The sequence below is a fragment of the Anopheles marshallii genome, chromosome 3 (assembly GCF_943734725.1).
Source record: "Anopheles marshallii chromosome 3, idAnoMarsDA_429_01, whole genome shotgun sequence".
Classification (NCBI taxonomy): domain Eukaryota; kingdom Metazoa; phylum Arthropoda; class Insecta; order Diptera; family Culicidae; genus Anopheles; species Anopheles marshallii.
Genome location: NC_071327.1, coordinates 11,427,618 through 11,442,650, shown reverse-complemented (window position 1 = coordinate 11,442,650; position 15,033 = coordinate 11,427,618). Strand labels below are relative to the sequence as shown.

The 15,033-nt window shown below is 43.3% G+C and overlaps 4 protein-coding genes across 4 annotated transcripts; 1 reads left to right on the top strand and 3 right to left on the bottom strand.

Annotated features, from left to right (window-relative positions):
- Positions 1 to 5,550: 5,550 nt before the first annotated feature.
- Positions 5,551 to 6,847, bottom strand: LOC128713973 (glycosyltransferase-like domain-containing protein 1-like). Its single transcript, XM_053808848.1, has 4 exons — positions 6,775 to 6,847; positions 6,213 to 6,699; positions 5,867 to 6,151; positions 5,551 to 5,797 (listed from the first exon to the last, which is right to left on the bottom strand). The coding sequence occupies exons 1-4, from the start codon at positions 6,845 to 6,847 to the stop codon at positions 5,551 to 5,553; spliced, it is 1,092 nt and encodes a 363-aa protein (XP_053664823.1).
- Positions 6,848 to 7,586: 739 nt separating this feature from the next.
- On the bottom strand, positions 7,587 to 7,979 carry LOC128715191 (40S ribosomal protein S15Aa). Its single transcript, XM_053810074.1, has one exon. The coding sequence runs from the start codon at positions 7,977 to 7,979 to the stop codon at positions 7,587 to 7,589; it is 393 nt and encodes a 130-aa protein (XP_053666049.1).
- Positions 7,980 to 8,662: 683 nt separating this feature from the next.
- LOC128714276 (importin-13) lies at positions 8,663 to 12,127 on the top strand. Its single transcript, XM_053809152.1, has 8 exons — positions 8,663 to 8,980; positions 9,050 to 9,529; positions 9,599 to 11,137; positions 11,205 to 11,297; positions 11,370 to 11,502; positions 11,574 to 11,729; positions 11,797 to 11,968; positions 12,040 to 12,127. Exons 1-8 carry the CDS (start codon positions 8,663 to 8,665, stop codon positions 12,125 to 12,127), a joined length of 2,979 nt encoding a protein of 992 aa, XP_053665127.1.
- Positions 12,128 to 13,045: 918 nt separating this feature from the next.
- On the bottom strand, positions 13,046 to 14,101 carry LOC128710805 (RNA-binding protein with serine-rich domain 1-A). Its single transcript, XM_053805658.1, has 2 exons — positions 13,971 to 14,101; positions 13,046 to 13,892 (listed from the first exon to the last, which is right to left on the bottom strand). The coding sequence occupies exons 1-2, from the start codon at positions 14,099 to 14,101 to the stop codon at positions 13,046 to 13,048; spliced, it is 978 nt and encodes a 325-aa protein (XP_053661633.1).
- Between the last annotated feature and the right edge of the window lie 932 nt (positions 14,102 to 15,033).

The following is a 15,033-nucleotide window of genomic DNA, read 5'->3' as shown; positions in this document are numbered from 1 at the left end:
TGCTGCGAAGCTGAACACTTTATGCCGGTGGATGGCAGAATGTTGGAATGGCCAATGAAGCAGGATGTCATATATCATAGAGATTAGTACGAATGTTGGCAATTTGTGGAAAAGGGACAAAACTGATTAAAAATGCATTTATGATTGTTTATTGGCAATCGAGGTTTCACCTTCAATTGGGAAAATAGCCCATTCTAATCATAGCGATCCAATCGTTTTGAGTTTATGCTTGACTGTCTTAACCGACCGATCATCGGTTGGATCGAACCAGATCCGGCCGGGAACCTTCAAAATAGTAGGGATTTGATTATTAATCGGCTTACGCGATTAATGACCATATGTTACATGCCAGAGTAATGACCGATAATGAGCGATTTAATTATAACACATAAACATATTAATATCATAATAGCAACACTGTTTTGCACAAGTTTAGAATTTGTTAGCGTTAGTCGATAAATAGTGCAAGAGAGACAAAGCATCCATACGTAAAAGAATACACGAATAGTTCCTTCATAAGTTTGATAACTTAACATTAGAACAAAAAAAACAAAACGGATTCTGCAGTAATTAGGGATGGTTTAACTTAATTTAGCAAAATAATTTTAAAACAGTTTATTAGGTTACAAAATTAGGCATGGTTTAATTCATTTTTCGGCGAACAATTCTGAACTGAAGCATTTTGTTCCATTTTTACCAATCAGTTAACATGTTCGCACACATATTTTGATTTGTTGGTGGTTTTGTTTTGGAAATTTGTTTTTTTTTTTTTTTTTAATGTGAATATGTTTTGCGTCAACATTTACAACATTTCGTTCTGTTCTGAAGCTGTAACCCACAGTAAATTGTATTTTCACGGTTTCGTGTTCCGCGTTCACGGGTTTCGAATGAATTGTGCAATGCAAACAATGATAAATTGTGTTAGCAATTAGAAAATCACTCACGAAAAAAAACAAACATCAAAATAAATAAAAACAATCCTCAAGGGGTTTAGAAACATTTGTAACAATTTGACGCTCGGTGAATAAATGATTGGATTTGTTGTTGTGCATAGGCAGTGGTCCAATGGGTGGTTTTCCATTACACAATGCATTCGAAACATACGGAGCGTACCGTAATGTGTGTAACGTGTGTTCTTCCTTCATATTTCCACAAAAGTAGTGTTTAGTGTTGCTTGTGCCCTGATCAATCTCACTGTCCGCCACATGATGATTAAAACATTCCTCCGTTACCGTTCCATTCCATTGCAAACCTCAGGTCGACGTGGTCCAATTCATACAACCAATATACGCCAAACCGTCTCACGCGGGAAAGAGCGGCGAAAAGCATTAGAAAATCGTGCATAAAGAAAAGCCCCTTTGAAAACAAAAGCATACATACATCTCACAAACATACGCATAAACCCACACCCAGCAAAACAAAAAACATGTAATACGCAGCAAAACGATTTGAATCTGCTCATTTGAAAGAACAATTTCACACAACTACACACCCTGAATGTGAGTATTGCCCTACATGTGTAACCGAACCCGGTTAAGCATTTTCTCCATTTCCAACACCACATCATTCCATTGCAATAAAATGCCACTAAAGTGACAAACTGTCGATCGTGTTGTGCCGCATCAAAACTATGTCCCGGTACTGTTTGAACTATTTCCCATCTTGTTTTCACCCAAAAGCATTGCCTTTCAAATGACTTTTATCGCCATTAGACGCTCCTATTTAGAATGTATGCATTGCAGTAAGTTACATCTTTGGTTGGACATTTCCTTTCTAAAATGCAAACGCGAGAACGATTGTACGAACGGCAGTCAATTTAGTTGGTATTTTATGCTTGTTCTTTTTGGCCATTCTTATCACAATCATTTTAAAAAAATATGACACCAAAAGAAAAAAATCGTTTAATGTTTACCGACCAATGTTAAAGCATAAAATTCTAATCGAACACGTACCCCCCCTTTGCAGATACTGCTACGTCAAAAGTGCATCAAAGTGCTGGACTAGCCTTCGGAGTGGCCTAGGAGATGGGTGTAAAACGTCCACAAACCCTAGGCAAAGGTGAACCTATGTAAACTGTTCAACTGTTCACAGTGTTTGTTTGTACAAAGTGTATGTGTTTTATAAATCGTTATTAGCTAACAATCATGTCTAGTTTTTGTTAGAATAGGAAAGTCGCTAGCTAATTTGTTAAAAGTTTGCCAGGAACCCTGCCACCAGTAGTGTTGTTTGTTGTAATTTTCATCGACAAGAGCGTAACATTTATATATGTGTTATTTCTACTACAAATTTTAGTATATAGAATTGAGAGAAGAAGTTAAAATCATAGAACACCAGTTAAACTAATTAGAAAAAGTATGCGTACACGTTTAAAGAGCTATTTATAGTTGCAGTCTTCTTCAAACCCTTTTATATAGTAAGCTTTTCTAAAAGTGAAGCGGTTAAATTAGATGTAAGGTGGAATAAAATCACGATTATAGATCCCTTACCACATTCAGCAATAGCGCCCAGTCCTGTTTAGTCGCAGTTCAGAATAAATCCTAATCACGGACAGCTTGCACATCTGCATACGATTGATGTATGCTCACACGGAGCGCACCGAACCGTAGCGGTAGTGCCCTTTTGATCTGCTGTTCGACCTCATCGAATCGGCCACCGTAGAAAGTTTGTTTGTTTAACGTTCTTTAAATTGATTCTTTCTTCGATAAGAACGTTACCTACACGGCTCAACACGGAACGAGCATACAAGCACAGCAAATACGAACAAACACATACCGAAAGCGATGGCGCTCGCCCCAATCCACCCGGGAGAGGTGGCGGAATGTTAAGAATCATTCTGTCACACGCATCCACCCACCACCATTCGCTTTCCTTCCAAAATAGCAAATAAACAATCCGTGTTTGATTTCGTTCCTTACGGCTTCTTGTTCTTTTACGGCTGGAATGGTTTCCTTGCTCAACGGGATGCCCCCCGCCCGAGCCCATCCGAAGACGGTACCGGAAGATCCTTCCTCTCTGCTGCTTATGTGGCGTAACTCAAGTGTTAACGAAACAGCTGCACCAAGCTCACGGCTCACTTCCCACGGAAGATGGGATGATCATTGGCAAGGTCTGGGGAAAAAACTAAGAACGTACCCCGCAGGTACGTCAACCTACGCAATATTTGTTTCTTCTGAAGGCGAAGGTGAATTGGGTCAACGATCTATAAAGAAATTAGGGTATTTTCAAAAAATTTTTTGAATACTGTGAACATTTGAAGAAAAAAAACAGTATTTTGAAATAAATTACAGATAAAGTATTCAATTGGAAACATATCTATTTACTACATAACTCAATAGTAGTCTGGTAATTGTCTAACATCAATAAGCACATTGTCCAATCTTTCGACTTGTCTCTTCTTCTAATCGTTTGTGAAACTCTCCCAACCAACAACATCGCTCCGAACGCCAATGCTTTTGTTTTGTTTTCCGGATTTTCTTTCCTTTCTGTGGCCCAGCCATGCGTATATACGCTATCTCGATTGACCATCCGACAGAACTTGGCTGGCACAGGGAATAAAGTATGACCAGTTTATATGCCAGTGAGACTTGACGTAGCTTTTTCACTCCCGTACAGGCGCGCACACACACACACACCGAATCCGTACATAAATGAAGCGCAAACCAAGCATAATGGGTCCGATTGGGACATGGGTGCCCTTTTTTGTGTCGCCGACGGAAACGAAATTTGGATTCGAACTTATTCATTCGAAAGCAGCTCTATCTGATACGCACCGATGCACAAACTGATCGGACTTCAGAGAAAGAGCTGTCCATGAATGGGGAAAGATGTCCTTTCTTAGGATATGTTTGCTACTGAGACGATGATACCACGGTGCTACTGTTTCGTGGGGTGGAGATTTGATTGTGCCACACCAAACCATGGTGTTTGGTAGGGAGTAGGGATTATTCAAAAAGATCAAAAATTTTGAATACTCCTATGGGGGAAAAAATACTAGTCGATCTGCGTCGTGGTTTAGGGCTGATTATTGTTGCTCTAATTTTGTTTCTGAACGTGGCAAGATGTTGATGCGCTGTATGTGATGGGACTAACAGGAAAGTATCTACCATGAGCCCCATTGAGCTCCATTGAACTACCGAAGCAGCCATATTTCAGCTGATAATGTTTCTTGAGCCGTGAAAGAAGCTGGAACTGGCACTTTTTTGGTTGATTTACAATGTTTTGGTTTTTTCTATACGTGGAAAACGAAAAAAGCTACGAATTAAGTTTAACATTTAAAATTAAAGAAATAATAAAAGGTGTTATTAAAACTTCCACTACTTTTATTTTAGCTTATCCGCCCGGAAACTGATATCTTTCGATTCTTTGAACAATTATAAAGACGCTATCCCACTCACTAGCCGTTCTTCGAGTGTTTGGGGACGAAAAACAAGATGTGAAACATAAACGGTCAAACGGTGCAAAGCCTACCTTCGACAAAGGCGTTGTCTTGCAAGACAAACCAGACAGCAAAAACCCTTTCAATCATTTAAAAAAAAATGAATGTGTGCTTAAATAAAACCAACCATCTGACAATCTACATTTCTTCACTTTTGTGACCGGCAAATCGGACCGACCCAACGAAGAATCATGTTCCGGGGTACAATTCTGCAGCGTGTGGTTTCGTTTTCTTCTGTTTATTTACTCTAACGCCGTTCAAGCATAATAGACAGCCTCTTCAGAAGAACGTGAGAAAGGATGCCAGCCTCTCGAACGAGCTAAGACTGGAGACTTGAAATTTAATGCGACATGTTAGCGTCACGAATTTAAGAACAAAATTTTCCTCATCTCAATTCGTTTCGATGATGGTACGGATGCTACGGCTCGGCATTGCTTAGATGTACGTCTTCTTTATGCGCTCTGTTAAGCAAATGGCAAATATCAACACCGACACAACCAGCTGAATCTGTTACGTGCTGCTGTACGGTCTTGCCCAAGATTCGAACAAGAGCGAAGCGGTTATTTTCTTAAGCCTAGCCCTATTTGTTTCTTAAGGCTTTTGAACTTATCTACAGCAGGTTTGTTTTCCTACGACCTATGTTTTTAGACCGCTGTCCATTGCAGTCTCGAGCATGGAAGGTATGTGAATGTTCTTCCACATCCAAAGACTGCTAACAAATGTTTGATAATTGATCACTTGAGTCAACAACATGACCTTTTAAACTAACTGACTGATACGATGTGAACAAAGCAGATAAAATCACATTTTGCATTATATCACTTCAACCGTTAGATATACGACCTGGCCGTTCCTTCGCCAATGAAAAATCAATTCAACCTAATATTGGAAAGAGATATTATGATTCAATGTTTTAATAAATAAGAGATATTTATGATAAAAATAAATAGTCCCCAGTACGCAGGGCTGCTGACTTTCCGGGTACGGGTAAATAAAGTCAAAAAAGCCAGAAATGGTAGGTCTAGACCTCTTGAGGTTGTTGTACCGGTAATGAAGCAGAAGAAATATGATACTTAACTATTTTTATACAATAAATGTCCTACCTTATCCATTACTCAGGTTGCATTCCTTATTATAGCGACAAATTGGGGGATTAATTGCTCAGCCGAATAAACATCCAAATTGATTCGACTGAAAAAGGCATCTCGATGCTTTTCGAAAAGCATACGATTTCGACACCAATTATAAAGCTGCTTTACCAATTGTGCTGTCGTGTTGAAAAGTTTATCGCTTGGATATAGTTCTGTATAAACTAAGCGATTCGGAGCAAGTGGAACACAGCCACTGTACACTGCTTCGAGCCTTAAAGAAAGATTGAGGAAACGTAGTGTAAAGATTAATGAAGTACTATTGAGAAAAAAAACTACCTACATTGCTACTCCATAGAACTCGTGAAGGGCAGTGGAGAGTACCACATCACCTTCCGCTAAGGTGCGAAGATATTCCGCTCTAGACAGTGGTCCAAACTGTACCACCTTCCCGTGAAGCTGATCCCGGATAGTCTCGAAACAGTTTGGGATTGTTTCAAACCTTTCTCCGAGTATCGAAATGTGAAAATTTACCCCCTTTTCCTGCAGTGCCAACAGTGCCTCTGCAAGCTGTTCAGGATTTTTGTCGTGTTCCCATCGATGGGGCCAAATTATGTGAAGAGGTTTGCTGTAATGCAAGAAGACAATTTTGAATTAAATCAAAATCTTGTTACACAAACTTCACTTACTTATCTGTACCCTCCCCTTTAATAGACCTCGTTGAAAGATTTCCAAACTCGATAGGAAAATACAACACTTCACATTTAGGAGCAATTCGATCACGCACTCCCTTGAAGCTCATGTTTGGTACGCCGTTCAGAAATGATTGCACACTCTCCAAAAAAGAGGTCATGTTGTACCGTGAGTTAAACAACACTATGTCCGCACACAGGCAGCTTGTTATCTGATTGATTCCATACTGTACATCGCGCTGCTTACTATCCCTAACCGGATAGCACAGTTGGTTCTCGTGGAAGTAAACTACCTTTCGGCAGCTGGCCAAATCCGTTCGCATGCCTATCAGTTCCGATAGATTCAACACCGAACTGCAGAAGATTGTTCGGTACTGATGGATGGCGGGTATGCATCCTGCAAAGTGTAGCGCACTCATCCTTGCACACCAGTGCCATTTTTTCGCTGGTATCGTAAGCAGATCGTACTCTTCTTCAGTAAAGTCTGTAAGCGAATATGCGAGAGAAATCAAAACTGGAAATTTAAGGGAATTTTGCGATAGTATCGAAAATTACTTACTCTTGACTAAAACATCTATCAGCTGCTTGTGAGATCCACCGTAGAATGCTTCCAGAATTAAAATTTGCGCCATGTGGTCGTCAAGATCGATGTATCGTATGCATCGAGAATATAGTGCACAGAGCTTTTGCTTATTTTTTTCTCGATTCTTTAAACAAAAAGCGAGTAAACACAATACCAATAGTGAGTTTGAATGAATAAAAACGATTTAAAATGCCGGTGCAGAGCAGAGACAAGCTGACTGAAGCTTACCGTGTTTTTATTTTGGTTCAATATTTTCCTACCCAAAAACCGGCTACATCTATGCTGTGGTGTTGAAAAGTTCAGTTACTATCTTCTTCAGATTTGGAAGAATACAACAAAATTATAAACATTTAATTTACTCATATTAATAAGCCTACGCTATTTCTTTGCCTTGAGGAGGATAATTGAATTTGATCAATATAACTTGCTAATTCAACAGAATCAGGCATCAGGTCGAAAACCTTCAACATGTATTCTCGGCTGCAGTTTGCAAAACCTTTGACGACACTCAACATACAATCCCCCGCATATTTTCACATGTTTCATCTGAATTGTGGCTAAAATAAAGAACAAACGACACCCAGCAGAGTTCAGTTTGGATATTTCCTTTTATTAACATTCGCAGTTTTCACGCTCGCTTCAGGACTCTCTGAATCCGGTCGATGAGATTGTTGACATTCGACGACTCTGCTACCAAAATTTGCGATTGTTGATAAAAGGAAACCTCCCCCAGGAGAAGCAGGACCTGGCCGCCATTGCGATGTGATTTAGTGCAATCAAACGTATGCTTAGAAGAAATATCCAAGAATCTTTCCTCCCAAATGCTTCCGCCTAGCTTCTTCGTGGTCCATGATTCCACCGCTGGTAGTGAGCACGACGTAGCCAAACTGACGCGACGGCAGCAGATTGTTGGTCCAGCGTTCCAGATCGTTAACCTTCGTATCAAACCGGGGCGAGATGATGCCAGCCTTGTTCAGGCGGCCGGTAAGATTCACTACGACCTTTCCGCTGCGGTGATCATCGACGATTTCGAACTCGCCGATGTAGCCGTGCTTCATCATCACGGTCAGGAACTTGATGACCACCTTCGAGTTCGGGCGAATTAGGACCTGGCGCTTGCCACGCTTTTCCGCATTGTTGATGCACTTCAGCGCATCGGCTAGCACGCTGATACGGACCATTGTTTTGGGTTTTTATCGATATTTACACGCGGTACGAGCGCAGACACAGTGTTTCTCGGCAAAGCCTCGTTTTGAAAAGAAGGTATACAGGGAGGAAGAAAGCGATCATAAATCAAATGTCACTTTTTGACAACAGGTAAACGTCATTTGGACACACACAAGGTACGTATACATCACGAAGTCAAATGCCGGCAAATTGTACAGCGGCAGTAAAATATTTTGCTCCTATTTTTTTCAATGGCTTGAAACAAGAAAAGGAGACGAAGTAGAAGAGGTATGCTATAAAAATACTCCCTCGTTTTAAAAACTTCACATTTTCACATCAAACCCAAACCATTCCTTCAGTCCACCGAGCACACCGCAAGTGGCCATAGCAATCTTGTTCAGTGACAGCAATCCACCCACACAAGGCTGTCAGTGCTAGGAAACCGAAACAACATCGCTGTTTTGAGATTGTGTAAAATATATTTTTATTTGCTACTGTGCTTTACTCCGTTTGCAAAACAGATTATACAATCATAAATGATAAGTGATAAATGGTGGCAGATAAATGGTTGTAATCGAAAGTATCCCGCTATCCACTAATAGAAATTAGCGACCAAAAAATAACATCACAATCTCAACTGGTACTGACTGGCAGCAGCGGAACGAAGCAAAACGGTGGCGAAATAAGGGCAGAAATCATGGATGAAGTGCAAACTATAGAGGCAGCCGTCCTATCCTTCTATCGGGGTGGGTCCGAACAGCAGAAAGAAACCCACAAATGGCTACAACAGGTGCAGAACAGTCCACAGGCCTGGTCTTTCTGTTGGGAGCTGATGCAGCTAAACAAATCGTCCGAGATTCAGTTTTTCGGAGCAATCACACTGAATTCAAAGCTGCGCAGCGATTGGGTGGAAGTGCCGAAGGAAGCACATCACGAACTTAAGCAGAAGTTGCTAGAAACGATCGTTCTCTTCGGAAACGGTCCGAAAATCGTTCTGAACAGGCTGTGTATCTCGGTCAGTTAATCAGTTGCGGATTTATCCCAAATTTCTTCAAGTAATCGCGTCTCTGTTTGTCGCTTTCAGCTTGGTCTCTTTATCGTGCATATGCTGCGACATCCGACAGTAATAGAGGAGGTGACCAATATGTTTCTGCACGAACAGTTGGGCAACCTTTCGAAAGTAACCCAGATCGAGATCCTGATGGCGGTGCTGGAGGGCATCCCGGAGGAGGTGAAAACCATACGCACACAGATCCCTCGGTCGGTGGTATGCGAGGAGCTGAACCGGAATGCGGAATTCGTCATGCAAACCGTGGTGACGTACCTGAACGAGAAGCTTAGCCACAGTGCGGTCGAACCGCACGATATGAATGGGTTGATAAATGCGGCCAAATGTACCGGCACTTGGGTCACGCACGGAAACGTGCATTTGAACGATCGGGAAGCCATGATACAAACACTGCTAAAAGCCGTCCACTACTGCTATTGGAAGGAACCGAAGGACGACGGTTGTCTGATGCCGGAAGAGAACGAACTGGTGGAGACGGCACTTAAATCATTGGCGGTAAAAAAACACCCATACGATGCGGTTACTCTATCACGGATTTATCTATAAATTACCGCATATTTTCAGAACATTATCTCTTCGTACGCGACCCAAAGTACGAAATATTCCTTCACCATTATCAACTACATGAAGTTGTTTCTGGACGTGCTCGTGCCCATCCTGGACGCGGAGTATAAAGAGAACAATGACAACGAAAATCTTGCCCTTATAATCTATGCCCTGTTCATCTCCACCCTCGAGTGCTTTTCGTCGGCAATCTTCGCCGGCATCGCGACGGATTCGGAAGAAGTGTCCAAGGTGTACACCCGGACTGTCGATATGTTGATCAAATGTACGGACAAACCGGGCACCTATCCGGTGGATGAATCGTGCAGTACCTACGCGATGGAGTTTTGGTACATGTTGCAGGAGGAGGTCCTTTCCATGGATAATGGCGAACGCAAGAAACGTTGCCTGGAAGCCATCAAACCAGTATACGCACACGTGGTGAAGGTGTTGGTACGAAAATCCCAACTGCCCACGGAATCTTCCCTGCACAAGTGGAACGACGATGATCTGGAAGCGTTTCGCTGCTATCGGCAAGATATCGGTGATACGCTGCTCTCCTGTCATGACGTGCTGAACGATCTCATGCTGGATGTGTTGTCGGAAGCGCTCGACGAATCGATCATGTACCTCAGCTATGATCCACAGTCGACGGAAAGCTGGACGCTACTGGAAGCGACCATACATGCGTTCTGCTCCATTGCACAAAAGATCGAGTACACCGAACATCAGCAGATTGTGAAGCTGCTCAAGATACTGAACGAAATCCCGTACGAAAAGTATAACGACAAGCTGTTCGGGATGGCACTCGAGACGGTCGGTGCGTACAGCGAGTGGATCGGGGACAATCCCAAATATCTCCCGCCCGCCATCACGCTCCTGGTGAAGGGACTGAACTCCACCAAAGCTTCCCAGGCAACGCTCGGTTTGAAGGATCTCACATCCGAATGCCAAAAGGAGGTAATCCCGTACGCACTACCATTGCTGGACGCATGCCGAACGGCCCTCCAGGAAGGTCACCTGAAGAATGCGGAAATGATCCGACTGATGTACACCGTGGGTAACATACTGAGCGTGATTTCATACGAAAACATTATCCTCTACCTGGACGCGATGGTTTCGCCCTGCTTCGAGGAGCTGCAGATACACGTACAAAACAACGATCGGACTGAACCGACCAAGGCACGGGTTGTGCTTCGGCTCGAAATGATCTCGAAGCTGTTCTCCTCCCTAAACATCCGGAAGCCGACGGAGGGCGACATGGATAAGGGTTTGGGACCGGACGCACAAAAGCTACCTTTTCCCGGCGCACCGGCGGTACCGGGTGCGCCCGTACAACCAATCTTGCTGATACTGGAGAAAACGATGGGACTGCTGAAGGATCTGTGTACACTGTGGATACACGACGAGACGGTCATCGATACGCTGTGCAAAGCGTTACAGCAAGCGCTCACGAATCTGATGGATGACATTAAACCGCTGCTTACGGAGATGTGCTGTCTGGTGCTATCGATCCTGAACACGAACTGTGTCGTATCGGCGGCAGATATTGCGGGGAATGTATGTATGAAATCGATTGGAAAACATGAACGCTAACGTTAATATGCTTTCGTCGTGATCGTTCCAGTTCATTTTGATGTTTTACAAAGATCAAGACTCTAGGCAACTCATGGTACAACTGTTTACTGCCATCATGGACTACAACTTTAACCAGATGCAGGTAGGAAGGCTGGAAGCAACATTGCACGGCACAGGAATTATCTTAACGATGCCATGTTTCGTGTGTTTATAGCAAAATTTGGGAAAACTCTCCCGGATAGCGGATTTGATTGAAACGTTCTACGCGTTCAATACGAGAATATCGAAAAAGATCCCTATTTGCTACAGCGAGGTCCAGGTTGACTGTATGAAGCTAGTCGATTTCGGTAAGAATTCAAACCTTTTACGATCAGATGTGGTTTCCTTGTATTATGTTTATGTGACTATTTCGTCCCAGCCACCAAGTGCATGATGTTACCCGAGACCGGACCGATGAAGAAAAGTGTAGCGTTCATTACGATGTTCGTGAAGGAATCGACCAATCATCCAGTGATGATGAATGTCGTACTGGCACAGGGTGAAAATATCGTCCGATCTACCTTTCTGTGCATCGGTACGTACTGTTTACCCCATGGGAAGTACTCGAACGATACGTATAATCATTTGCTTCCTTCCGGCAGGCGGTACAGCGCTTCGCACACAGGTGGAAATATTTGCCGACATCTTTCTCGCCCTTAACTTCCGCTATCCGACAGAGTTTATCCAGTGGATGAAGCTGCTGGAGATATCAAACTTTCCGACCGCATTCGTTAGCGCTAACGATAAGGAGCAATTTATGCGAAAAGTCATCAAGTGAGTGGTTATGACGACGCATAGTTGGCATTGAATTTGAACACATGCTAATCGCATTTTCACTGCTGTAGGGAACGTGTCAACAAGCGGCTCGTGCAAGACCATGTGCGAAAATTTGCTGCACTCTGCAGGAACATTGTTGAGTATGAGAACAAATAAGGCTAAGCGTAAAGTACATCTGCCGGACAAATACCCGAGCTCAACTGCATGGAACGAACTGGGGTCAAATCGTCGTATCAAATCTTCATACGACGTTGGACTGTGAGTATATTCTGCTTTTGCGTGGTAATTCAAGTCAACATTACAGAAGAGCAACATGGTTTAGGCCCAAGAGTCCGAAAATGGTTGGTAGTGGCTCGTTCTCGTGGAAGAACCCCAGGCCCAGTAATGTGCGTGTAAAGAAAATACTTTCAATCTAACCAATGTGATTTTTAGCTAGTAGATAAAACAAAGCGGAAACAAGCTGTGTGTACAAAATGACTCCACCCGAAAAATGCACATAATCCACCTGTACGATGGAAGATAGTCGTGTACGTGTGCCAAGCGGGACTCGAGAGAACTCGCGCTTCAAACTCGAACTTTGTATGAGCATTTACACACACACACGGTACACACAGGACACAACCTCTGTCTTATTTGTGTTTCTCTTTCTTAGGATGTGAATAATAAATGCGGCATTAATTTTATTTTAAACCATAATTGATATATTATGCTACAAAGTTTAGTATATGAAATTGTTGAACATAAATGTCACATTCTCGTCCGAATCATGCGTCGTGATCCGTGAAGAAGATTTTCAAACGAAAATATAAGCTACTGCTGCGCTACACACTGCACGTGTGCAGGATGAGTAGAGCTGGAGCAATAATCGGCCCACACTTAATGCTCTAATATGTAATGCGTGAATAGCAGGGAAAGAATGAATCAGCAATCTGGTTCAATGATGCACACGTGGTAAAACGAACGAAAGGATATTGCTTCCTTCCCGGAGCAGTGCATAATGGTTTGATATTCAAAACGTAAAAACTAGACCGTCAAACCTGGCGTTAGTGATTAAATGGGCGTTAGCAATCCTCTCTAGCGCGAGCTGTCCGAGCTGTTGCTCTGGCGACGTCTTCGTACAGGGCTGCGCGAACGTCTGCGCCGGGGGCTACGCCGGATCGATGGACGACGCCGGTAACGCATCGGTGACGCTCTCCAGCGTGGCATCGGCCGATTGTTGCGCATAATCGGGGACGGACGTCTGGGCGGTGGGCGCGTTTTCGGTACCAACACCGGTGAAGCCGTTATTTCCTGCCCATCGATCTGTCCACCGTCCATGTTTTTCATCGCATTTTCCGCACCGTCCGGATCGACGTACTCTACGTAGCAAAAGCCACGGCCGAACGGTTGGAACCGATCCATCGGAAAATCGAGCTTACTTATCTCACCGTACGAGCTAAATATTTCCATGATGTGGTCCCGGTTAACGTTGCGCGTTAACCGCCCGATGTGGATGCGTATCGGGCGCGGTGTTACGGAACGTTCGCGCCGCTTCCTCTTCGATGAACCGGACCGCGAACGACGGCTGCGCGAATCTTTGTTGGATTTCTCCACCGAAGCCGCTCGACTCTGCTTGTTTTCTTTGTCATTATCACGCGGTTCCGAGCTACGTCGATCCGACCTTTCCTTCGACTTTGACCGTACAACGGTACCCTTTGCCGACGGTTCCTTGGTAGCTGCGGCCGACTGTTTGTCCCAGTTCTGGGCCGGTTCCGCCAGGCTCTTGCTGCGTGAGCGTGAACGGGTGTTAGTTTTGCGCTTAGTGCGTGAACGATCTGCCTCGCTGCTGGATGATGACGAGGAACTGGAAGAGGACGAGCTGCTGCTAGAAGAGCTCGAACGTGATCCGGAGCTACTGCGAGACGAACTACTGCCGGACGAGCTATTTGCAGTAAGAACAATGGGGGTTTAGTAAACGACCCAACAATCACTTCAGTTACGGCAAAGAAACGTTCCATACCTTGCGCTACTGTCGCTGCTGCTGGAGCTGCGCTTTTTACGCTCCTTCTCCCGACCGCGTTGCTTCTTGTCGGTCTTTTCCGATTCCTCTGAATCGGAGCGATTTTTCGAACGCGCCCTACGGTGCAACATACGCAAAACAGATCGGTTATGATAGTGGAAAGCGTTTGTATTAAACTTTTACTTACATTTCTTCACAAACTTCTGCCGAGTTACCCCAATAAGCACCTCAAAATCAATAACCTTCTTTTCTTACCGAAAAAAACAATGGCAGACGCCTCCAAGCAAGCCGCTTCGATAAAAGCGGCTGTCAAAATTGACCGCAAGGTGTGTAGTCAAACGAAACGAAAGGTATTGCTAGTCAACCGAAGGTTGCTATGGCTAGGTTTGGAAATTGTCGGATAATTTTGTAAAATATCAAATTCACACTTCAAGCAGGATGCTTGAAATTCGTTTGTTTTATGTTTGTTTAATTCAACAGACACTTCCATTATTACAACATAAATGGCCTTTCCATATGAGGTACCCTGTGCTCAAGTGATTGATCAAGATACACCTTGCTTATCGATACCCCTGTACGTCGTGTACACACCCCTTAATTCCGTCAACAGGGAATAGATGTCAGCCAATTTTTATGACTAAGGTTTGTAGAAAAAGCTATCCCTGACAATGTCAACCAAAAATAATTTTATGTGATTAAAGAACTTTTTCTGCATTTTTTAACAAAGGATAAATATCGTAATTAATTTAGTTGTTAAAATCAACGTCTACTTCTATTGAAGAGAACAAAACAGCGAATGGTCCATAAGAGCTACCCTGTGCTGGAGAGGACAGTCTTTGACGTTCTGGAGACCTTCAAAACAAATACACCTGCTTCACAAAACAAGTCGTGCTTCTGGGGATGAAGTGTGTCTAAAAATCTACCAATTTGCTACCCAAAATAACTTATCTGTGGAAAATCATCACCAGTGTACAGGAATAACCATTTCAGTTGCCCACCGCAAATACAGGTAAGCTGGAAAATGGCGGAAAATGTTGGTGCCAGAGTCGTGCGGTATCTCATC

What these genes read in the sequence shown, in the direction of transcription:
- LOC128715191 (XM_053810074.1), bottom strand. Translation starts at nt 7,979, where the DNA reads ATGGTCCGTATCAGCGTGCTAGCCGATGCGCTGAAGTGCATCAACAAT.
- LOC128714276 (XM_053809152.1), top strand. Translation starts at nt 8,663, where the DNA reads ATGGATGAAGTGCAAACTATAGAGGCAGCCGTCCTATCCTTCTATCGG. An exon ending in CGGCACTTAAATCATTGGCG is followed by an intron (nt 9,530 to 9,598) that starts GTAAAAAAACAC and finishes GCATATTTTCAG; the next exon opens with AACATTATCTCTTCGTACGC. An exon ending in ATCTACCTTTCTGTGCATCG is followed by an intron (nt 11,730 to 11,796) that starts GTACGTACTGTT and finishes TCCTTCCGGCAG; the next exon opens with GCGGTACAGCGCTTCGCACA.
- LOC128713973 (XM_053808848.1), bottom strand. Translation starts at nt 6,847, where the DNA reads ATGGCGCAAATTTTAATTCTGGAAGCATTCTACGGTGGATCTCACAAG. An exon ending in GATAGATGTTTTAGTCAAGA is followed by an intron (nt 6,700 to 6,774) that starts GTAAGTAATTTT and finishes ATTCGCTTACAG; the next exon opens with ACTTTACTGAAGAAGAGTAC. An exon ending in GAGTTCTATGGAGTAGCAAT is followed by an intron (nt 5,798 to 5,866) that starts GTAGGTAGTTTT and finishes TCTTTCTTTAAG; the next exon opens with GCTCGAAGCAGTGTACAGTG.
- LOC128710805 (XM_053805658.1), bottom strand. Translation starts at nt 14,101, where the DNA reads ATGTTGCACCGTAGGGCGCGTTCGAAAAATCGCTCCGATTCAGAGGAA. An exon ending in AGCAGCGACAGTAGCGCAAG is followed by an intron (nt 13,893 to 13,970) that starts GTATGGAACGTT and finishes TACTGCAAATAG; the next exon opens with CTCGTCCGGCAGTAGTTCGT.